Raw genomic sequence first — 25,005 nt, forward strand, 5'->3', positions numbered from 1 at the left:
ATAAACCGTTACATTCTAAAGCTCGTTTATCTCAAATACCAAAAAATAATAAACTCCAAATGAACTCTTTCATTCTTATTCCACTGAAAACCAAATTCCGTAGGGAATAATGACTTGTGTTCAAGGTGCAGTGTTTGTTTACCTGCGTGTGAGCTTGGATGTGAGCTTTGTGAAGAGGTTTGTTGATCCTCGGCTCCGGGACTGTGAGAGCGGCGTGGCATCGTGTGATAAGGTTGGAGAGGCTGGGGGTCCGTTATAGGTGGCCGTGCGTCTCTCCCTCAGCTGGCCTCCGTGGAAAGTGCTGCGGCTTAGCGTGCCTCGTGGGAAACGCAGGCGGTCTGGAGGGGTTGCGCTACTAATGCTGTGGGTGGAGGCACCGGGGTTTCGCTGACTCGTCTGAGACGCGCTCGTACTGAAGAGAGAAGAATCAGGGTCGCATTATGATGAAATAGGAAAATCAGCAAACAACACCGGTTACATGTACAACCAGGTGGTCTTTGGACACTTAAAGGGATAGTTCACCCAAAAAATGAAAATTGTGTCATCATTAACACATACTCATATCATTCCAAACATGTTTGATTTTTTTTATCTGTCGAAAATTATTATAATTTTTTCGTTACAATAAAGCCAAAATTATTATAATTCTTTCGTTACAATAAATTACTAAAATTAAACTAAAATTACAGATGTTGCCTTGGCACAAAATAGGTTATTATTAACAAAATAGGTTATATTTAAGCACTACAATAAAAAAAATTTAAATTACTAAAAAAATGAAAACTGAAAATATATAAAAAAAAGCCATTTTTAAAACAGTAATAAATACTATAACAGTATATAAATAATACTAAAATTGCACAGAAATTGACAAAATTAGCATTTTTGAAAATTTAGCAACTATCCCTTTAAACCATAATTATACACGCAATGTAACAAAATATCCAACCAAAAAAATAAATCGCCAAACAAATGAAGTTCAACCTTTTCTCAGAACTAATTTATGTGATAAATAAAGCAGTGTTTTCTTGATTTTGAGTGTATTTATGTCGTCAATTCTCTTCAAATTCACACAGGTTTCCTTGCAGAGTAACCACCGGTTTAATTCCTCACATTAATAATGAACATATTCCACAAATGTTTGACTGGCTAAGTCACTATTATAGGTTTGTTAGTTTGAAATTAAGTGACAAATATAGTTCAAATGTTGTTTTAAATTACAAACTAACGAACATCTATAATAGTGACATAACCTCTTAAGACCCGAGAAAAAGGTTTTAGGAAAAAGTAAGTTTTTTTCCCCCATGTCTTTACATTTTCATTAGGGTGCCACTAACTTAATTTCAGACATATTTGAAGACCAAGGTGATGGAGTGGTCATGGTGAAACATCCAATCATTTGGTATCTCTAAAAAAGCCCTGAATGTGCTCTGTACAGGACATCCAGACTTAACACTGTGGCATCTAGAGTCTCAGAGAAATTCACAAAAAAAGAATGTCCTCACATGAGGCTGCAGGGTCTTAAGAGGCAATCTGTGCTCAAACTAAATTCTCAATCTGCACACTTGTTACTTGCATACCATAACAATCAAATGAATCATAAAACATCTCCACAGTCCTTTCACTAGTCATTTTCCAGGTTAATGTAGTTCACATACTATATTAGTGGGTTTAGACACAAGGAAGTCAGTTAACGGCTTAAATGGGAAAATGCATGAAATCCTCAAAGGTTAAAACGCAACAGAAGCTCCACGACGAGTCCTCCTGGATTGGTTGAGACACTCTAGGGATGAGACGAGGATGGCGGGAAATCAAAGACGCAGACAGCAGAGAGGTCAGAGGGCGTTAGAAGGAGAGACACACTAAGATTAGAGACCGAGGCTAAATTTGTCTTTACTTGGGCCTGAAGAGACCAGGGGTGCCGTCGTTGGGCGGCAGGGTGACGCGGCAGGTGTGTCCGGAGGCCGAGAGGGATGTGGCCTTTTGGTGGCGCAGACGGACCGAAGCCGATGAGCTGGCGAGAGCAACGGCATACGCTGTCGGACTCGTTCTGACATATCCCGACATTTCACTCAGGCTGGCCAATGGCAGGCGGCCAAATAAACAGCAGTGGGATGGATCAGATATAGGATGTACGAAGAAAGCAGAGCATATGAGATAAAAAAAAACCCAGAGCAGAATACAAAGAGAGAGTAAAGTAGGATACGTGTGGATCATGATGGTCGACTGTTTAATCTGAATGTGTGCCTGATGTAAACCCCTTAAAAAAGGCTAGCTTAACAAGATGGTTTACTGAAAATAAAATCATTTACTCATCCTTATGTCACTCCAAACCTGTATGTCTTTTTTCTTCTGCAGAACATAAAACTTAATGAAGGTCAGTCAGGTCCAAAACTATAATGGACCCCCATTGACTTTCATTTTATGGACCAACAAAAAAAGCCTCATATGCTCACAAAGGCTGCATTTATTTGAACAAAAATGCAGTAAAAACAGTAATATTGCTAAATATTATTACAATTTAAAATGACACTTTTCCAAAATTTACTGCTCATTGATTATTCTTATTATCAATGTTAAAAACTATTGTGCTCCTTAATATTTTGTGGATCCCCAAACCAAAGTTTTGAACAGTAGTGTATAAAATGACATGAGGATGAGTTAAGGATGATATTATAGATAAAATATATTATCTTTTGTAGATATTATATATAATTATAAATGTTTTATTTAATTGTATATACTATTTATATAATAATAATATTTTATATTATTATTAAATATGTTCATGATATTTTGACAAATACTGGGGTCTGAAATGTAATTCAGTAAGCATTTACACTAGGCCATATTGCAATTTGAATTGGGTTAATTATATAGTTTCATCAGTAACGTTCAGCAATTCAGTCCACATGATAAAGTAATGTAAAGTATTAAACCAAAGCTCCATCTTCAAATACTGCAAAAACAAAGAGACAAAGCTCCACAAGCATTTAGAAACCTGTAGATGAGAACAACGTTTTTTGTGAAAATATCTTGTTGAGTGAGGATGAAAAGACGCAAGTTGTTCATTGTTGGCAGTCTTTGGTTTTGAGCAACACGGTGGCGTTTCCTGTAAACCGGTGTTGATGTTGAAAGGGAAATGGATATTCACAAGCTCTGACCTAAAAATGAGAGGTCTCAGAGACTCACCTGTTCTCTTTGCCGTTCTGGATGACGGCGTGGCGGTCTGCGGCGTTCCTCTCACTACACACGTATGTGTTTCTCCTGGTCATGCCGCTAGAAACAGAATTGCTCTGCAGAAATACATATTATAGTGTGAGTCTTAACCAGTGACGCTTGGATATGAAATATTTAATTTATCCAAAAACCGAAACCAAAAGGAAACTGTGTTTAATGATCGATTCATTCATTAAATTGATTTACTAATCAAAACTAAAACAGAAAGTTGTCACATGTTAACTTTATGTTAACTTTAATTATATAATTGTTTCGGTTGCACTTTATTTTACAGTACGTGTACGTACATGTACTTATAGTGTACTTACAGTGTACTTATCTAAGAAAGTTTTGGTAATACAAGGAAACTACGTGGGTTAGGTTTAGGGGTAGGTTCAGGGTTAGTACCTAGTTATTACATAGTTATTGTAATTACTATAATAAGTACATAGTATGTACATGAGGAACAGGACTGTAAAATAAAGTGCTACCATTGTTTCTACTCTAATATGTTAGTAAAAAGAAATACTTTAAAAAGCATTAAAGAGCCTCAAAACCACATTTTGCAATAAACCTGACCGAATTTTAAAAAGATTGTTTTATTTTAAAAGGAACAAAGCTTATTGTTATTGTGGTAACTGGATGGTAGGTGCACTAGTGAAGTTTTGTTCATGAATCAACTGAAAACAGCCCTAACTAAAAGATCTCCTTAAACAAAATAAGGGTAAATTAAAACCTCTAAATTTATATTTCTTACAGCTGACTGACGTTTCACTCCATGCTTTAGTCTCACCGAGATACTATTATAGTTTCTAATATTCTAAATGTATAAAAAACATTGTTTTATTTATTTTTATAAAAAACATGTTTATATTGTTTTCCTTTTATTTCAGTTTTAGGTTATTTCAGTAAATAAAGTAAATTAAAATGAGAAAACTAGCTGAAATAAAAGTTTTCTTATTTTATTTTATTTTCAGATTTCAGTTTATACTAACTATTTTTTATTTAAAGTTTTGTTGATGGTAGTTGTAGTTCACTATATAAGATTATCTTAAGATCTATTTTATACAATCATTGACAATACAAAAGATCTTGGGTGGTACCAGCTCACCCCAGGGACACCGGCGTTCTTTTTGCGGTCAGGAATGTCGGCCTTGTTTGGGTTGTTGGCGTTGCCCAAAATGGGGCTCGGTGGAGCCATGCCACGGCTTCCAGATGAGCTGGACTTACGTGCCTGTGCACTGCCCTCCTCTTTATGGTCACTTTCTGCAGAAGTGGTCTGACTTCTCTTGGGGTAACCCACCGAGGGAATGGTTGGACCAGCTGTAGATGGAGAGGAATGAAGATTAGAAAGACAAAGACCTCACAGCACTAGTTAAAGTTCAAAAAGCGCACTCACCCTGGTCACTGTAACGGCGCTGTTTCTGGTTAGAGGAGACATTCTTTTGGACTTTGAGGTGAGATGGTGACTGGCCGTTATTGTGCTCGCCGTTGGGTCTGGCCTTCGCCAAAGAGAGGTTACTGCTGGAGCTGGAATCACTCACCTCCAACTGTGACCACACAAAATAAAATGTAAAAAGTGCATGAGACAGAAACATTTTTTATTGTGTCTGGATGTACAGAGAGAAGTGAGTGGATGCAATTGGTTAATCCAGTTTGATAAGATAACCAGTAATAAAGGTTTAGAATGCTACAAGTCTGTAACATTCATAATAAGATGTAAAATATAGCCTGATGTTTGACGATGGTTATAAAGACTAGCCCACACTCCAGCTAGGCAGGAAAGGGTTGTCTAACTGACATGACCTTTATGGGTGGGTAAATCTAAAATCGATGACACCACAATAATAGAGCAGAGTGCAACTAAGTGGTAACTCACTGAAATAAAGGTACAACAATTTCCATGACAGGTTATACAGACGATGTCAAATACACCAGGGGAAAATGGTTACATTTTGTGCCTAAAGCATCCAAAGGTAGACTATAAATCTGCAAACAAAGCAAATGTATTGTTGCAAGAGTATATATTTATTACTTGCCGAATTTGTTCCTTAAGGCTGAGACTAGGTGTCAAATCACACTAACATATCTTCCTCAGACAAACTACTACTGTTCAAAAGTAAAATTTTGTTAGCAAGGATGAATTAAATTGATTAGGTTTGACAGTAAAGATATTTAACAAAAGGTTTCTATTTCAAATTTCAAAAGCTGTTCTTTTGGACTTTCTACTAATCGAAGAATCTTGAAAAAATAGATAATGATATCAAATCAGCATATTAGAATGATTTCTGAAGGATCATGTGAATGAAGACCATTTATAATATATAATAAGTTATTAAATTGTAATAATATTTCACAATATTTGCATTTTTTACTTGATTTTTTAAATTAATTACTTTTTCCCACCAATAAATGCAGCCTTGGTGAACATAAAAGACTTTTTAAAAACTTTTAAATCTCAGACTTTTGAACTGTACTGTATCTTAAGCCCCCAGCTGTGCATTGCAACCAAACAACATAGTGAATAACTCACCTCAGTAGACTTTCTTCCTAACAGCAGGTAGGTAGCCGTGATTTCGTCGTACTTCATCCTGGTTAGAGATTCGTGGATCTCCTCCCTCGAGTAACCCATTCCTACCATGATATCTGCAACAAACCATATAGCAGCAGTCAATGTAGGATAACTTTTACCAGCTGTTGACTTGCAAGTTTTTCAAAGGGCTCAACAGACTGGAGTAATTGCATTACATTTGAAAAACAATCTTTTTCCCAGTAGATTGATAAAAGCATCCATCTGGACTCTTTACATATTTGTGCATAAAAAACAGTGATATATTAAAAAGCAGAGTAACTGAAAGCTGAGCTACATGCATTTTAGCCAACCTTCAAAAACATCCCGAAAAAAGTTTTAACATGTTTATTCTAAATCTTCATAAATAATGACTTGCTACTTTGTATCTCAACAGCCCTTGTAAGTAAAAAAATTTTAATAAATAAAGACCAAGTATAATTCTTGGTATCCTTTTAGCTTTACTATGAAAAAAGCGATAAACAACTCTCAGTGACATTACAGTTTCACGTGCTAGACTAAATGTGACGGCGTCCGCTCAATTGAGCTGTTCCTGCACTAGCTGTAAATGCTTTTCGGGACACAGAACTGGGGCTTAGAGATCAATGGAGACAGGCCTGCAGCAACAGTGGAAAGAACAGGGCCTGTTTGAGCTCAGATACCATCGACCCGTGCACTCTGCTCAAACCCACAGGCACACCAACCACTATCAGCGTCACGTTGAAGGAAGCATGCCAGACTAACAGCTTCTGCTAAGCAAAGAAAAAATGGTGATCGACTCTTTTAAGACTTTACCCAATGCACTAAAGCCAAAACACTAAATATTTGGATCTCCCTTAATGGCTTTCATAAACCTTAAAGCTCTGGTTCACTCCCACGAAAACTCACTAATAACAATAAAATCCTATCTCTTATTACGCCTGTATATTTGGATTCGGTTTTGTCTATCCAGTTAAAAACAAAAAAAGCTGTGACTTTCACAAACGTCAGAGCTCAAAAGTTGCCTTTAAATGTGCAATTAACCTGGACATTACTATTCAGGTACACTATTGTTTAAATGCTTGTGCTAAATGCTTAATGTAGATAAACGGCAGTAATGAACGTGATCATCAGTAATATGTAGCCACAGGACAGTGGTATTAACTTTACTAGCACAACCACAGCTTTTAGTTTATGTGTTAAAGTTAAAATAAAAACAGCAACAAATTTAAATGTAAAAGTCACATTTTTGACTTTGAAGCCCCCAGTCCTAAAAATAATTGCATGTCATGTAGTGCTGATCTCATACCGATTCTCTTCTGATCAGAGATGTCGAGCTCCGGCTCCACAAACGGCTTGAGCTCGTCCTCCTCGCTGCCTGCGTTGATCCATCGATCCTTCATGATTTGCTGAAACAGACATATACACGCTGTGTGAGAGGTTCCGCTAGATCATAAATATGCATGATTATGCAGGAAACAAAATACATTTTTTAAAGTGGGTCAATTGGAAGAATCAATCTGTTCCCTAAAGATAGACCTGAAGGTAGAACAGATGATTGTTTCTGCAACAAAAAGTACCTATGACTTGAAATTCAAATACAAAAATGTAAATTTATGCGTGCATTTATATAAGTTCTGGCCATATTTTAATGTTTGGCATATCATTTCATCACTTGTAGTACTAAATAAAGTGGCCCATATGAAAAAACCACACACACACACACACACACACACACACACATATATATATATTAGTGAGTGGTATAACACCCGTTTGAGTGCACAGAGCCTCTAAAATTGTCAATTATTCATCAGCAGATGTCATTTCAATCTGAGCCTCTTGCAACAGGACTATAATTCAGCATGTGCATTATGGGTCATGAAGTGAAGATATAACCTGCAAATAATAATAAAGCCCCCAAACAATAGAGGCACTGTGTCACTGGAACTCTAAAACAGCCAGGGTGTGTCTGGGAATGAGTGTCATGTTAAATTAATTGGGAAGAGAAAGCATGCTGTGATGAAAGGGTGCACTCAGGCTAAAGGCTGTGATGGAGGGAGAACAGAGGGAAAGAGACTAGGGGTGTTTTTTTATTGGGAATGTGGAAGAGAGGTTTATGTGTTTTCATTAATCAAGGTGGCACCTTCTATGAACACTGTACACTCTAGAGTCCCATTTCTTTTTTAAAACATTAGATGCATAAATTCTACTGAGCTTCACAGGCATTTTCTGCATACTTCAGTTGTAGGCCCTATTTATCCTGTATTCTCACCTCAAGTGTTCCTCGTTTGACAGGGTTCAGCACTAGGAAGCGTTTCAGGAGGTTCTCGCAGTCAGTCGACATGTAGAAGGGAATTCGATATTTGCCCCTCAACACCCGCTCACGAAGCTCCTGCAGGTAAAATGTCATTTTGGCTGTAAAATCTCATCAGATGAGATTTGAATTCAAATATATGCACACTTGTGGCACACATCTTGAATGCATTTTTATTGTGTCTTCATTGACTGTTACCACTATTTCATAAACCTAATAAGCCACGAGAGGTTGCACGATGCCGTGACTTTACCATCTTCCTTTGCATTATGCTTGAACAACTATAATGCATATCCTCATATGGCTTATTGCTTTAATAAATCACTGCTTTTACCCAGGATTTTTCATGAACTATTACACAAATCCACAGCTTCTCAGTTGTACGACTCTCTGTGAATGTTTAGGAGGGCAAAAGAGACCTTTCAGGGATGCGGACACTAACCTTTAGATTCTGTCCATCAAAGGGCAGTGATCCACTGACCAGTGTGTAGAGGATGACCCCCAGACTCCACACATCCACCTCAGGCCCGTCATACTTTTTGCCTTGGAAAAGCTCAGGGGCCGCATACGGAGGGCTGCCGCAAAACGTGTCTAGTTTGTTCCCAATAGTGAATTCATTACTGAAACCGAAGTCTGCGATCTTAATGTTCATGTCTGCATCCAGCAGTAGGTTTTCTGCCTGCATGAGAGAACAAGAGGAGGAGTGAGACAAAGAGTCCCTTTTCATGCAGATTTCATTCATAAATAATGAACGAAATGCTAAGGGAATTTATAATCTCAGCACATGAAAATTTATATTAATATAAATTATAAATTAATTAAATATGAATTTAATTGTAATTCAAATAAATATGAATTAAATGTTATAATGCTAGTATAATTAAATAATTGTAATAAATAATAATCAAAATAATAACAATTAAAAAAGAGTATCCTAAATTGATTTTATTTGGCTTGAAATGTGATTGAGACAATTATTAGAATAATTTTTTTTTAGCAGAGATCATTAAATCTATTTTTTTAAATAATTTTTTTAGTTATAAAAACAAATCCTAAAATTCCCTGCTTATTTCCAGGTTTAAATTCAATTTAGAATCCCAAATGTTGCACTTGACTGTATGCATAATGTAAATGTCATTTCTCTAAGACGCTCCTTACAGTTACTCCTTTCTAACATGCATTTAAGCAGACAGGAACACATAGCAGAAGAAAGAGTAAAAGTGACAACACAATAAAAAAAGACCCACATTTCCACCTGGCTTCCTGCACACGAGTCATTTAGACAGCTTCACTCTGACACTGGCCTCATGCATCATTTACAGAGCATCAGTCTGGAAACAAAGTGTGTAATGGAGCATGGAGACTTGGAGGGGGAAAGCAGAGGTAAGGGAGACTGGAGAGAGGAAGCAGCATCTTCAGGGGCTCTTGCTCATGTTCTGTTCTCCGTGCCAAAATATTCCGTGCCAAAGTACTATCTTATGCACCATTTTGGTACAAAAGCAGCATCTATGTGCAGGGTTTTTAGAGAATAGCAGTTCTGGTAGAAGATGAACCCAAAAAAAGCTGTGACTTTTTGTTTTGCCGGGACAGAAAGATGACCTTACCTTGAGATCTCTGTGCACAATGTGTTTTTGATGGCAATACTGAACCGCTGATACAATCTGAAGGAGAAAAGAAGACAAGAGAGTTTTAGAATGTGGACAGAGACAGAACTGACTGGACGACAGACAGCCAGCCAATACACCACATTAACTGGCATCATTGCTTTTCCCAGAATGCCATTGATTGGACGGGGGAGCATGTGTGCTGAGGGTCTGACACATGGTCTGGGATGATAAATGAGGGGGGAGAAAAAGCCTTGCTGAAACTGACTACTTGGAGCTCAGCTCTGAACCAGAATCTGGGTGTGAGGTTACTTACAGTACAGTAGTGTAGAATCAATTCTTGAAATTTGCCATTTTTTTCACTTTATAATAATAAAAGAAGATCGCTAGTATCTCGGCATGTAATCCTTGTATTTGCATACAAAGCAAACTAATTTCAAGAATTGACTGATGAATTCTATTATTGACTTGAAATCATGTTTCATGTGAATGGAACCAAGCGCAAGATCCTCCTTTTTTTATTGTTGATACAGAATACAGTATCAAAACAACATTTTATGTACACTACTATTTCAAAATATGAGGTCAGTGTTTTTTTTGTGTGAATAAATTAATAGTTCTATTCAACAAGGATACATTCAATTGATCAAAAGTGACAATAAAATATTTAGAATCCGAAATTGAAAATAATCATAAGAAATGTTTCTTAAACAGCAAATCAGCATATTAGAAAGGTTTCTTTTTAAATGGATGTTGCTCAGTGCGAGTATGAAAAAAAATTAATACTTGTATTGAGAAAGGATGCATTTAATTGATCAAAATTGAGAGAAGATAAAAAATCTATTATAAATGAAGGCTGTTCTTATTAATTTTAATAAGCAAATAATAAAATTAAAAAAAAATCCAAAAATATCCTCTCAAATTACACCTCATAATAATTGTGGATTTTCTCGTCTCGTTCTGAAATGCACAACATTCTGGCTACAGTTTAATATTCATGCAGCTTTATCTGACTCCCAGACATCAGATACAGGGACAGATTTCCATTTCTTTCTCCGGCTGGTGGAAGAATCTGGTGGTTTTTCTGCTCTGCTCAGAAATCTCAGCGGTGCTTCGTGCCTGACCCAGATAAGCTGTCTCCACAGCAGCAGCACAGGGCTCAGACGGAGGAGAGGAGGAAGGGAGGGAGACCCCACTGCTATGACTACAGATGTCTGCATCAGCTGCGGGCAAACCCAACGTCCTCGTCCATTAGACCGATGGGTCGCAGTGGGATGGATGGAGGTTGAAAGGGGTCTTGGGGTAATTAAAAGGAGCAAATGATGCTGTCAGTGGGTGGCTGTCTCATTAGAGCTCTCTCACTCCACTCAACACCTGGAGCTTTATTGTTGACAGCACATTTTGTTGTAAATGCAGCATCAAGCGACAGTAAAAGCTTATGGTTGCCATCACTGTCTGTATTTGTCACCCATGAGTCATTTATTACATTTAGCTTATGATAATAGAGGGGTTTTTAAGATTAATGGAGTAGCATTCGGCAGGTCAAGTGATCTTAACATGGTGGTTGTAAGAAAACATGCTTACCTTAAGGTAGAAAATAAAAAAACGTAAATATTCTTTATTAATCTAAGAAAGCGATGTGTCTAGCATCGTTTAAATCTATGAATTTATATGATTTTTCATTATTATTTTATTATTAAATTAAAATATTATTTAAAAAAAATTGTCAACAAAGCCATTTTTTTAAATCTACAGATTTAAGATTTTCGTTGACAGAAAAATACTATTGTTCTGACTAAAATTAAAACCAGAATTTCACTCCGTTTCACTTTAAATAAAAAAAAAATAACTGAAATAAACTAATTTAATGAAAAAAATAATGAATTTATTTGAATTAATGAATTCACTACATAAAATAAAACTTATAAAAATAAAAAATATACAGACATCTTACAAAATTGTAAAAATGTAACAAAAATGCCAAAAACACGCAACAAAATTACTAAAATTTCACCCAAACTCATTCAAAATATGAACAAAACCTTAACAGTATTTCACTGCTACTAAAATATTACTGGGATCGAATACTAGCATACTGCTTACTGCACAGTAGGGTAAAATAAAATAAATAGCATCAGGTTAATATCATGGACACATATAGTTATGTATTTGAAAAAAACAAACTTATATTTGTGCAAAAATGGCTTAACTTTTGTAAGTCTGGTCAAATAAGAAGGAGATTGTGGTTAATATAGATACATTTGTTTGGACGCAATAGAAATTGAGTTTGAATGCAATGCATTGTTGTCTAGTATCTGCACAGTAAACATAGTGAAAAACTGCATTATGCTATTTCAAACACTCCCAGATTCTGAGAATTGGCATGAAGCTCATTACAGCGCACTGCTGCTGCGGTGTCAGCAAATGAATTTTGACGAGGACTTGTGGTGTTCCACAAGAGGTTCTCAAACTGTTCAAACCATATTTAGTTTATGACCCCAAACCAAAAGTCACGTATATGGGCCACATTCGGCCCACTGGGAAACCCTACACATGGCTTCCAATCACACAAGCGTCGCCCAATTGCAGTTCACAGCTTGCTGTTTCCAATGCAACCAGGAGGAGTGTGAATGGACAGAGCGGCCCGGGTGAGAGTTATAGGGCGGGACAGGGCTGTATCGAGTGCACTGCAGTACTGTACCTGTCTAAATTTAGCTCTGGCCTCCTTCTCCTTCATTCGTCCATGCGCTACGAGGTAGTCAAACACCTCCCCTGTGGAGAGAAGAGACGAACATGGCGAATCATATAGCGCTCTTGGTTTCATATGCTTCATTATGCAGATTCACAGGGTCAGTTGCACAAGATTACATAACATAATATGGAGCTCATAAGCAGTCAGTGTCACATTAGCTTCGTCAAACTCACCACCACTGGCGTACTCCATCACCAGATAAAGTGTCTTCTCTGTTTCTATGACCTCAAACAGCTTTACTGTAGAAAGAGGAAACATGAAAATCAGTTGTTTATTAATCATGCAACAATACATATTACCATTTTAGTTTAGTACTGTGTACTAATGTAAAATACTACTGCTTTTGACGGCATTGATAATGTTTCTGACAGGTAATATGATTTCGGACCCTAAACTGAACTTTCTAAAGTGTCTAATTAAGTGGAAAATACAAGTCAAAAGAGCAAATTAGTAATTTAGTGAACAAATGATATTTTTGAACCTCAAACATTTACCAAGCAAAGGTGTGTGTGTGTGTGTGTGTATATATATATATATATATATATATATATATGTATATATATATATATATATATATATATATATATATATATATATATATATATATATATATATATATATATATATATATATATATATATATATACACACACAAACTGTATACACACACTTTTATATAAATAGTCGTTGCATTCTTGTTGTTTTAATTCGATCAAAAATACAATAAAACTGTGATACTGGGAAATATTATTACCATTTAAAATAACTTTTTATCCATTTAATAATATTCTGAAATGTAATTTATTCTTGAATATCCTTAATCTCTAGGAACCATTACTTTAGTCTTCAGTGTCATATTTCTTATTATCAATGTTGAAAACAATTGGTGGAAACAAATAGAATGCTCATAAGGAATTACATTTTATAGATGTCTTTACTAACACTTTTGACCAATTTAATGCATCCCTGCTGAATAAAATTAATTTATTAGGGTTAGAAAATGTATGTAGGGTTACAAAGAAACCTCTTGAACGGTCATGTTATAATTATTATTTTTTTTAAACATATAGATACAATATTGGTCACTGTTAAACTCATGAACATTAACCTAGATTAATAAGTGCAGTTAAACTACTGCACATTGTTAGTTCATGATACCTATAATGAAAAAAAAAAATGGATGCTATCTTTATTCTTTTGATTTTGGGATGTTAAATGACCTGGGCATTTCTTCAAAAGTAAAGTATTTTCTCAAACCCTATGATTCATCATCCTAATCACTGTTTCTCCAGCCGTACTCTTAAAGCATCTAAATGAGCTGAAATGTAATTGCCAGAGCTCTTCCCTGTTGACCTACAACTGCACAGACATGCGCTGTGGCTCCAGAAAAACGTTACTGAAAGCTGCTGGAGATGTGATTGACATGCCAGGTTTAAGTAACACTACCCGATGACACACAGCATCAAACATGTACTCCCAACATGTATGCTAAATTTAGTAACAGCATGAATGCCAGCAAAGGCAGCGCTCTGCTTCTGTTCAGAGGCACACAAACACATTTGTGATCTGTCAACAAAACTTAATCTATTCAGAAAATAGGTCATCATAAATCTGTCAGGCTATATTATGCTTCTGCCATCATCTTAAAGGAGTGGTGCGCCTAAAAATGTAAATTGTGTCATTATTTACTCACCCTAGCGTTCCAAATTCTTCGATGGAACAAAAAAATTGGTAACACCATTTTAATTTTGGTAACAAAATTTTGTAACATGGAACAAAGAAATTTCGGATTAATTATTATAAAACTCTTGCAAGCTAATGGCAGCTCATAATGATCATCTCTGATCATGTGTGTCAAGCTATGAAGCACCATTATAGTAATCCACATGACTATATTTTAAGTATTTTAAAGTCATGCGATAGCTCAGTGTGAAAAACAGACTGAAAATTAAGTTTATGCACCATTTGGGTTCAGAAAGTAAGAATCACAATTCTCTTCATAAGGAAATGTATTTTAATAATATCTTTTAAATCTTTAATGTCCAAACTTCTGGTATATCCTTAGGTGGAGATCCAGTCTGCAAAATAGATTGAATTGATGGAAATAATTGTGTTTAATAGTCATATTCCTGGTGAAAACTTCATTAGCCATTATACAAAATACTGTCAATTAAAAATCTGTATAAAAATAAAATACAATTTTTATATATATATACAGTACAGACCAAAAGTTTGGAAACATTACTATTTTTAATGTTTTTGAAAGAAGTTTCTTTTGCTCATCAAGCCTGCAGTTATTTGATCAAAAATACAGAAAAAACAGTAATATTGAGAAAAATTATTACAACTTAAAATAATAGTTTTCTTTTGAAAATACTTTAAAAAAAAAATGTATTCCTGTGATGCATAGCTGAATTTTCAGCATCATTACTCCAGCCTTCAGTGTCACATGTAACATCCAGTCTATCACATGATCATTTAGAAATCATTCTAATATTCTGATTTATTATGAGTGCTGGAAACAGTTCTGCTGTCTAATATATTTGATGAATAAAAGGTTAAAAAGAACTGCATTTATTCAAAATAAAAATTCTAATAATATATATTCTAATTCTAATAATAAAAATTCTAATAATATATATTCTAATAATATATTTTCTTTACTATCACTTTTTATCAATTTAACACATCCTTGCTGAATAAAAGTATTGATTTTATTTTTAAAAAATTACTGACCCCAAATTACTGACCAGTAGTGTATATTGTTATTACAAAATATTTATATTTAAAAAAATTTTTTTTTTTTTTTTTTTTTTTACTTTTTATTCATCAATGAGCAGAAGAAACCTCTTTCAAAAGCATTAAAAATAGTAATGTTTCCAATCTTTTGGTCTGTACTGGTTCTTTCTGTCATTAAAGCTTTTTGTCAGATTTTTTTATTTTTTTGCATCATATCAAAGTATGAATTAATGTGAAGTGCCTTGTAGTTGCTAAATATTTTAAGACTTTTTAAGAATATTTGTGGTATCTGATGCTCATCCTTTTCTCACATTAACTATCAAAAGACTTGTATACATAGACTATAAAAACTTTTGAGTTTTGTTTGTTCATTTGTTTTGACCTCGATTCATTACAAGAGCTGCATAATGACTTTTCAAATATTTCCACAGACTGAAAATAACAGCATACAGGTTGCAAACAACATGAGGGCAAGTGCATGATGACAAAACTTTCTTTTAGCGCTGCCCTGAATGTGCCAGGCTCCGTGTTTGACACAACCAGACCCACATCAACGCCACCCACATCCTCTTCAGGCAATCCACTCCGCCTTTTTCCCTCATTTGCGAGAAAAGGACAAAAAGTAGGTCATCTCTGGAGCAGTGATAGCGTGTGACCAGACGCTGTACTCTTACGGAGTAGACGATGCCCGAGTGTGTGCCGCCACACAGATAATTGCAAAGGGCATTGCATGTGAAAGCGGAAGCGAGCGTTCTCATGACAACACACTGGATTCCTGATTCCTGGAAAGATGCTCTACATTCTCTGAAATAATGAGTACAGATGAAAGACAATCGAATGAGGGGCGAGCGAGTAGAAAGGCTGGCTTTCAGAGGTTATATGAGGAGGCTGATGGAGGTAAATTCAGAATGAAGGAGAAAGGTTAGGAAGTGTGTGGGCCGTATCTGGGAGTTTGCAATTACCTTTCTTCCTACTCGCTGTTAACACATTACCTTCACGACAATGCATCAAACACTTTCACTGGTTCAGTCATTCATGTGAAACACGCATAATGTGCCAGTGGAACAGACAGGGCTAACACGACACAAACACACACAGTATAGACGAACTGAAAACAATAGGGCTGGGAAGTCTGATTCATTTAAACAAATCAATTCATTTGGACGCTGTTTTTCAGTGACTAAAAGAAACAGTTTGTACTGTTACATTGTTTTGTACGGTGCCCCTGAGGTGACATGTTCAGTTCACTTAGTTTTGCAGTGGCCACTAGGGCTGAGCGATATATGAAAAAAAATGGTCTCGATATTGTCACATTTTTTTACGATATCCGATATAAATCTCGATATGTCTGAATTTGCATGTAAATAATAAAAAAAACTGGGAGAAATAGTTAAACAAGGAAAGTTTTTTTTTTTTTTTTAACAAGGTTTTAGCTAAGAACACAAGTCTACTGCCTCTGGTTTAAGAGAAGCTCTGTGGCATGAAACTATGTTCCCACTGACACTAAAAACCCTCTCAGATGGGGAGCTATTTGCTGAAGCACATAGGTATTTTTTATATATATATTAATAACAAAGATTTATACACGTTCTCTGTCTATATCAACCCTCTACATTGCAAATAAATCATTCTCATATACGACTAAAACTTCACTCTGGGCGACTAAATGATGTCTAATATTAGCCAATGGCTAATTCTCACACTACAAATAAACAATATTCTTCATTGTATTTTCCTGTCAAAATAACGGAGTTCCTATGATTTTCAGCATTTAAGAACTGTCAGATTTTCCGATAGTGGGCGGGCTAATGTGCAAATGACAATCTCATTGGCTGGTGCTCACCAATTATCTTCCCTGTTTTAATTTCAACAAATCAGTTCGAGCAAATGAACACAACCCGATTAATATTCATGAATATTAAAATATTCAGTTAAAATATCTATGCATTAATTTATGATAACCAAGTTTTAATTCTAATTACTAAAATTCTATCATTAAATAATACTTGATTATCATATTATAATGCTTCACTGACTGATGTTAGGATTGTACTTCGAGATATTTAAAAAGCAGTGCCATTTAAAAATATATATAATTATAATTATATATAATACTATATAATATTAGCTGCGGCGATGCTTCTGCAATGAGGAACGAGTGTTTGCGTGCTCATGGTTGCCAAATTGCTTAAAATAAGGAAAACACCAGGAAGAAAATGTAATTTACATTTAGCTGACGCTTTTTTTTTATCCAAAGCGACTTACAATTGCTATATATGTCAGAGGTCGCACGCCTCTGGAGCAACTAGAGGTTAAGTGTCTTGCTCAGGGACACATTGGTGTCTCACAGTGGATTCGAACCCGGGTCTCTCACACCAAAGACGTGTGTCTTATCCACTGCACACCACCCCCTAAAATGTATCTATGCAACAGTGAAGCTCTGATGCGGGAATTTGAACTCTTGATATCTGACAACCTCACTCGTGAGGGTTTACAGAGTAGAGGAGTGTAGAGCAGTCAGCAATAACATGTTCCCTTTTTTGGACGTTTGTCACATTCTTTTTGGAAAGTATGCTTGAATTTGAAATATTCAATATTCACGATATTTTCAAATTTTATATCATCGTCGAAATTATTCCGATATTATTGCTAATATTTGATATAATGCCCAGTCCCAGTGGCCACGACATAACTCGTGGGAACATGATAATATGTTATGGTCATGAGATATTAATATTTGGTAACGTCATATTAACTTGTGGGAATATGATTATTATGTCATAGACACCAGATCACTTTGTCAAGGTAACGACATCCAACTATTTGTTTATCAACTTAATGCTTCTATGCTTAAATAAAAGTTTTTAAAAAAATTCTTACTGACCTTAAAATTTTTAACTTAAGTGCATAAAGCAGCCTTTATATTTTAAGAAGGGAGTACCTCATAAGGGGATCGTCATGTTTATTTAGGGGTAAGTTTGAGAACCCATGTGCAATTTCATAGTGTCACCACTGACCATTCAGCATCCAGAACTAGAACTACATACTTTATAATAAAAGACAAGGGTCTCTAATGAACACAAACACCTGCTCATGTTCCGGAATGGCAGATGGGGGTCGCTGAGGGCCGATTAAGGTATTGGGGTGAGTGAGGGGCCAGGGGCCACACAGAGATGACATCATGAGACAGGGGGGAGGAGAGGCATGTGCAGGCCGTCAGATGATGGATGCTCAACAATAGAACACACAGAGGCATACAGGAGTGCTTTTGTACTGCTGGGAGGAGCCACTCAGCCGTCTGAATAGGAGCGGTGTGGTGGCTCTGGGAAAATAAGAGGGAGTTCCTGCACAGAGGATTAGAGAGGCCTCCACTACACTCCGCTTTGTGTGCCACATTCCCAAACATCTCCACAGAGAGAAAGAGAGAGAGAGAGCGCTTCTAAAAACATATTACTGTAAAACAGCTTACCAATATTCGGATGATTTAGAATCTTCATTATTCTTACTTCCCTGAAGAGCTGCAAGAGAAGACAAAAAAAGCTAAATTAGTGGATGGGCTGCATTCTTTTTCTTTCTTTCTTTTTTTTTAAAGACATTATTACTGTTCTATTAAAATTTCAGTTAATTAAGGAATTCTTAATAAAAAGTCAACATGTCTTTTTCACAAATAAATTAAGTGTTTTCAGCACTGATAATAATGCTAAATGTTTTCAAACAGTCAATTGGGATATTAGAATGATTTCTGAAGGATCATTTGACACTGACGACTGGAGTAATGATGCTGAAAATAAGGATTATTATAGTTAACAAAAATTATTGTTGTTATTTGAAATATAAATAAATGTAATAATAAATGTCATACATTTTTACATTTATTAAATTTAAAAAAAATCATAATTTATTTCAAATAGTTTGCGAGGCAACTTTCCAATTTTCCATTTAGTTTAACTTGATGTACTAAAACAACTCTAACTGAAATAAAAATTAAAACAAAAAATAAAGACACACTTAAAAACTAAACATCAAAATATTAACAAAATTACACTTAATTCACACTGCTGAAAATTTAAAATGAAAACTGCCATCATAGAAATATATAGCATTTATATATATATATGAACACAGAAAACAGTGATTTTAAACTATAAGAACATTTCACAATATTACATTTTTACTGTATGTTTGATCAAGTAAATACAGCTTTGCTAAGCATAAGAGACTTCTTTTAAAAATCCTCTAAATATGGCTGAAGTTCCTACCTTTAATGAGAATCTATGAGAATTTTGTTTTATTGTTCACCAGGCAAAAATGCATGTAGCAGTATTTTGAAAAGTTATATATAGTACACTTGCTGTTCAATTCAATGAAAAAAAATAAGCTCACTTTTATAAATTCTATTCAATTTCCAGCTAAAAGGCGTGTGCACCAAAACTAAATTGAGAATGCCTTGTAATACTATTACAATTTTTATTCCATCATTCTCTCTTTACATTATCACCATATATCCAAACATTAGCTCTCCTGATCCTTCCAAAAACACTTTAGCATTTCAGCCAGACTCATTCACCTCCAAACACGCACCAATCATTTTTAAGAGTCTACTATGTACGTCACACTGACGTGTGCAATCAAACTCGAAAAGACTGAAAACGTGACAAACAGTCAAAGGTACAAAATGTTTTGTGTCCATTTCACAGAGTTCAATAGTCAGTACCCGTTGCACAAAAAGAGACTGCCAAAGATCAATACCCCCCTCTGAGTGCAGGGCTAATTAAGGCTCTTAGTCAGCCAGCAATCTATACTAAACACTAGTACAAACACTTTTCACATGCTTTCTCATCTATCTAAACATGTAGACAAGGTCAGGTACATTAGAGATGAGGGATAACCTGAGCTGACATCAAAGTGGACGCTTGTGATCCTTGAACCCCAGCGCTGTAGTACAGTAGAGTGAAACAGATCCAAATGATGGCATCTTATTTCCAACAGGCCAGAGAGAGTAAAAGACTAAATTTAGCTGTAAACACAGCCTGTGCCTGTGACATGAAAAGTGGTAACATGATCTGTACATGCAGACGATGTGCAGTTTATTTTCCACTCAGGTAGGATCAAATCTACAGCGCCACAGTAAAATAAATAATATTTTATCAAACATGCAGACTTCACGGAATGTGATGCCGTAAATGATGCTGACATAACACATCTTTTTATTAGTTTTTGTTGACGGGTTTCGTGATAATCGGTGCCTGATAACAGGGTGACGGCATTTAAAGTGGCAAAACAGATTACTGTGATCACGCTCTGGAGCTTTTCCTTGTGACTTGCAGAAAGCAGGATGCTGGGAGCACATGTTCTACAGCAGTAGATTCAGCCCGCAGTCACCAATTACAGAGCACTAATTAAAGAGAGCGAGGTCTCCGCTAATGAGCGGAAGCCATCCAGACATAGATAGGCAACGCGTCTAGAGAAGAGCTGCTCTGAGGTGGAACATCAGCTGTTTAACATCTTCTGTGAATCGTAAGTGATGAGTCATCAGTAGTGTCAGAGATGGGGATGGACATCCAGAGCTTCCTGTTTAGATGTCAGAACAGCACACTGCTGGGAGTCTAAAACGTTTACTCATCACTCACCCATCTGCGTCACTTATAAGGAAAAAATGATGTAATGATGAATAAGAATTAATGTGGAAGAAGTGAATTGATGAATAAAAATGATTTATGGCATTATTTTTTAAAGCATCTTAAAAAGTGACTCATCTTTTGCACTGCACTATATATGGATAATGCTATTATATATGGATTATGCTAAATTAATCACAATAAAAATGACTTTTAAAAACCAATTAAGAATTCAGATATTATTCAAACATGATCAACAATAACAATAATTGAGATCACAATAAGCAAAATATATATAAAATCATAATTATCAAATTCTGCCAAAAAACTAGTCTCCTAAATTTCAACATATGAAAAAAATAAAAAGTAATAAAATAAAACTTTAAATAAATGGCAGTGCTACTAGTATAAATTAAAACAGACTAGAAGAATTTAGAACTAGAAGAAAAAAACTAGAAGATTTGTTTTCAAAGAATAATGCCCTAAATTTAAACTATAAAAATAAAAATAAAATGTAAAAAACAAACAAACAAACAAACAAAGCATATATAGCATCAATCTGCTCAGAGTAGAGCCATTTTTAAACTAATAACAACTTACATTTTAAGATATGGAAATAATACAAAATATTAAATAATAATTATTAAGTAAATACATTAATAAATAAATAAATTAATTAATAATTTATAAAAAAATAAAACAAATAAATGTAGTGTATGTGTAATGATCAGATAAGACTAAACAGTCTGTTGTCAGTTAGCAATGTCTTTTTATAATTTATGAAGAAAAAAAAGTCAAAAAATAAAAATAAGTGTCTGAGTAGTATCAATCAGGCTAGAAGAATGATTTATTTAAACAAATAGTGACTTTTCATCTGTTCCCATCCTAAAGCTCTATACAGAATATAGCAGAATATAGATGCAATAATTTTTCTATAAAGAAGAACTGCCGGTAACTATACAGACTTCTGATACATCCTTTTTGAATTCTGAAAGCTCCAGTGGCCCATTAATTGTAACTGCATGAAGGAAAGAATGACTAGAAGGTCTGGAATGAGACAAAGGGTGAGAACCTACCCATCTACTTCATCAAATTCTAGGTGGACTGAATGTTCTCCTGTAAATAACACACTGTGTAGATGCCATGCTCTTCAACATCAAGTGTCTGATGTTGTGTGTGTAGGAGGGTAGCAGCACTGCAGAGAAAAGCCTTCTTAACAACACATGCATGCACTTTTGTAAATGGATGCAACCTTATCTGTAACATGCCTGCAAGGAATTAGCACAGCATTTACTTGAAGCGCTCTCATGCATGTGCGTTAGAGTGTATGTCCAACATTGTGGTGTTAAAGCAGAATTGGAGCATGCACTTTTGCCCATGTGCACATCTCTCTAAAAATGTGAGGTTTTCTCATGGCCTGAGGTGGAAGCTACTTCCTGTGTTTCACAATGAATACACTCAATGGTGTTCTGTGGGAAAACACACAGCACTGCTGAATAATTCACTAGTTTCACAAAGTGATGATGCTTTTCTTTGCAGTCGCTGGAGACCGTCTGTCTTTGCCTTTAGTTCTACTTCTGGGAAAAGCACACCAAGATGAAGCTGCATGAATGTTGTCAAATCATCAGACATGAGGAAGCAGAATGAGTCAGGTTGGTATTATTTTAAGGGCAAATTAATGTTTGATCACTGGTTGGTGCCATCAAAGAATCTCAGAAGAAAGCATAAAACCAAAGGGTTAGTTTACACAAAAATGAAAATTATGTCATTAATGACTCACCCTCATGTCATTCCAAACCCGTGAGACCTCCGTTCACCTTTGGAACAAAGTTTAAGATAATTTTAGATTTAGTCCGAGAGCTCTCTGTCCCTCCATTGAAACTTGTGTGTAGAGTAAACTGTCCATGTCCAGAAAGGTTAGAAAAACATGACATGTGACATCAGAGGGTGAGTTAGAATTAGTTGAAGCATTGGAAATCCATTTTGGTTATGACTTTATGTCTTTATTCAGCATTGTCTTCTCTTCCGGGTCTGCTGACGTACGACGCTGCTGACATGTTTTCTGGTGCACCCAATAACAAAGATTACATGTCAGCATCGTCGTACATCAGCAGCATCACTGCAGAGTTGTGAACGCGCTCACAACAGACCCGGAAGAGAAGACAATGCTGAATAAAGTCGTAATTTTTGTTATTTTTGGACCAAAATGTATTTTCGGTGCTTCAACAAATTCTAACTGACCCTCTGATGTCACATGAACTACTTTGATGATGTTTTTCTTACCTTTCTGGACATGGGCAGTATACCGTACATACATTTTCAATGGAGGGACAGAATGCTCTCGAACTAAATCTAAAATATCTTAAACTGTGTTCTGAAGATGAACGGAGGTCTTACGGGTTTGGAACATGAGGGTGAGTCATTAATGGCATAATTAAAATTTTTGGGTGAATTAACCCTTTAACTCACTCAGGTCTGGTCCACTTTTTAAGATTGAATTTGATTGAAATTCCCAATAAAAGCCTTACGCAAGGTTGCGGGTTCGAATCCCAGGGAACACATGTTAGACAAAAATTACATGCAATGTAAGTCGCTTTGGATAAAAGCGTATGCTAAATACATAAATTAAATTAAATGTAAATAAAATTTTTACATTTAATTCTCAATTAATATTATCATTGGTTCTTAACCTCTGACGAATTCACTGGTTCATTGATTGTTCTAAATCATTTATCCAGTGTGTTATTTGTTATTTGGCCACAGATGCATGTTGAGTCTCATAAGTACAAACAGGCTAGCTTGAGAAACCACAGAAAACAGCTAATTTCTGCTCCGAGTTCCTGAAGTGACAGGAAGAGGTTTTTGTCTGTGCTTTCATTTCACTTACTAAAAGCCAAACAGATTAGCATAATCCACTAAAGTCTTTTGAGCGGTAAATGTAGAGCCGTCAATTTAATACATTAGTGCAAGTAATTATAGAAATAATATTCTTAAAGAATTATCATCAGAGCCACTGAAGTACTTGAATTAATCACCTGAGCTGTAATAGCTATTTGACTAATCACCCTGGAGATGCAGAAAATGACATGACTATGTTTGATTGGCTGATGGCACTGCAAGAACACCTCACAAATAACTCTGAGCTGTGATGTCAAAGACAGCAAAGAGGAGAAATTACACCCCAATTCATATTTTAGCACTAAAAAAGAATAGTAAATGAGATTATACGTTTTTATATTAATGTATTTTTAAAATGAAATGTATTTCTTGTGATGCAAAGCTGAATTTCAAGCATCGTTACTCCAGTCTTCAGTGTCACATGATCTTTCTATTAATCATTCTAATATGAAACATATAATTTATAAAAACAATTTAGGTTGAAAACAGTTGTGATTTTTAATATTTTTGTAGAGGATTCTTTTATGACTTATTCTTATTGTTTTATTCTTTTATGACTGTCAAGTCATAAAGGATCCTGTGTTAATGGCTCTGTGAAGGAAAAGTAAAAATGCAAGCTAATTTCCTGAGGTTACTAAAATAGCCCCACCCACCACTGTACAAACACCAATCACACACTGGTCACTCTGGATACCAGCAGGCAACTGGCAGTAGAGAAACAGGAAACACTTCTGCAGTCCCTCAACAATCACCCCACACTCCCCTTCTCTCAGCAGCACATCTCATAAACAGGAAGTCTCTCATAGAGACGCAGTCGTTTGTACCGAGTGAGAAAGAGAGGGGCCGTCCTCACTGCACACAGTTCTCCCCACTACAAACACCCATCTGTAGCATATGAGCTGCTGCGGTAATACAGACGAGCGCTTAACATGTTCACCATTCACAGTTATTATGAACTCCAAAGACAGCTTTAATGCGAAATAATTAGTCTTAATAAAAAAAGGGTTAATTGAAAATATTAAAAATAAATATTCACAAATAGTGGTTAGCACAATTTGTATTGGTAAAGTGTTTACTCTTCCCTATTCCTACATTGAATATACACAATTTGCATATTTAAATAATATAAAAAAATATATTATGTAAAATTTTGTTTTTTGCTAAATTACATTTAATGGTGTTATTAAATTATTAATGTTTCTAAATATTAACTTTAATTCATTATTTGAGCATTGGATGATGGCTAAGGTAATCCAAATGCAAAAATGTGGGAAACGAGTGATTAAATATCCAGTATCTACAGTGCATTA

The 25,005-nt window shown here is 35.4% G+C and overlaps 1 protein-coding gene across 9 annotated transcripts in view; it reads right to left on the bottom strand.

The window, feature by feature from the left end:
- The window catches only part of LOC113120500 (MAP/microtubule affinity-regulating kinase 3), a 49,725-nt gene that overhangs the window by 6,878 nt on the left and 17,842 nt on the right, over positions 1–25,005 (bottom strand). For 8 of the 9 annotated variants that reach the window (XM_026290354.1, XM_026290358.1, XM_026290351.1 and 5 more), the window contains exons 4-15: positions 18,649–18,697; positions 12,614–12,679; positions 12,390–12,460; positions 9,689–9,745; positions 8,527–8,763; positions 8,043–8,162; positions 7,077–7,176; positions 5,753–5,865; positions 4,619–4,769; positions 4,331–4,542; positions 3,193–3,296; positions 143–412 (exon numbers count right to left, since the gene is read on the bottom strand). In XM_026290354.1, the coding sequence (XP_026146139.1) occupies positions 143–412; positions 3,193–3,296; positions 4,331–4,542; positions 4,619–4,769; positions 5,753–5,865; positions 7,077–7,176; positions 8,043–8,162; positions 8,527–8,763; positions 9,689–9,745; positions 12,390–12,460; positions 12,614–12,679; positions 18,649–18,697 (1,550 nt within the window). Of the gene's footprint in view, positions 1–142; positions 413–1,897; positions 2,078–3,192; positions 3,297–4,330; positions 4,543–4,618; positions 4,770–5,752; positions 5,866–7,076; positions 7,177–8,042; positions 8,163–8,526; positions 8,764–9,688; positions 9,746–12,389; positions 12,461–12,613; positions 12,680–18,648; positions 18,698–25,005 lie in introns of all 9 variants that reach the window. The other variant, XM_026290357.1, reaches the window with a different exon arrangement.

The sequence above is a fragment of the Carassius auratus genome, chromosome 20 (genome assembly GCF_003368295.1).
Source record: "Carassius auratus strain Wakin chromosome 20, ASM336829v1, whole genome shotgun sequence".
NCBI classification, from domain to species: domain Eukaryota; kingdom Metazoa; phylum Chordata; class Actinopteri; order Cypriniformes; family Cyprinidae; genus Carassius; species Carassius auratus.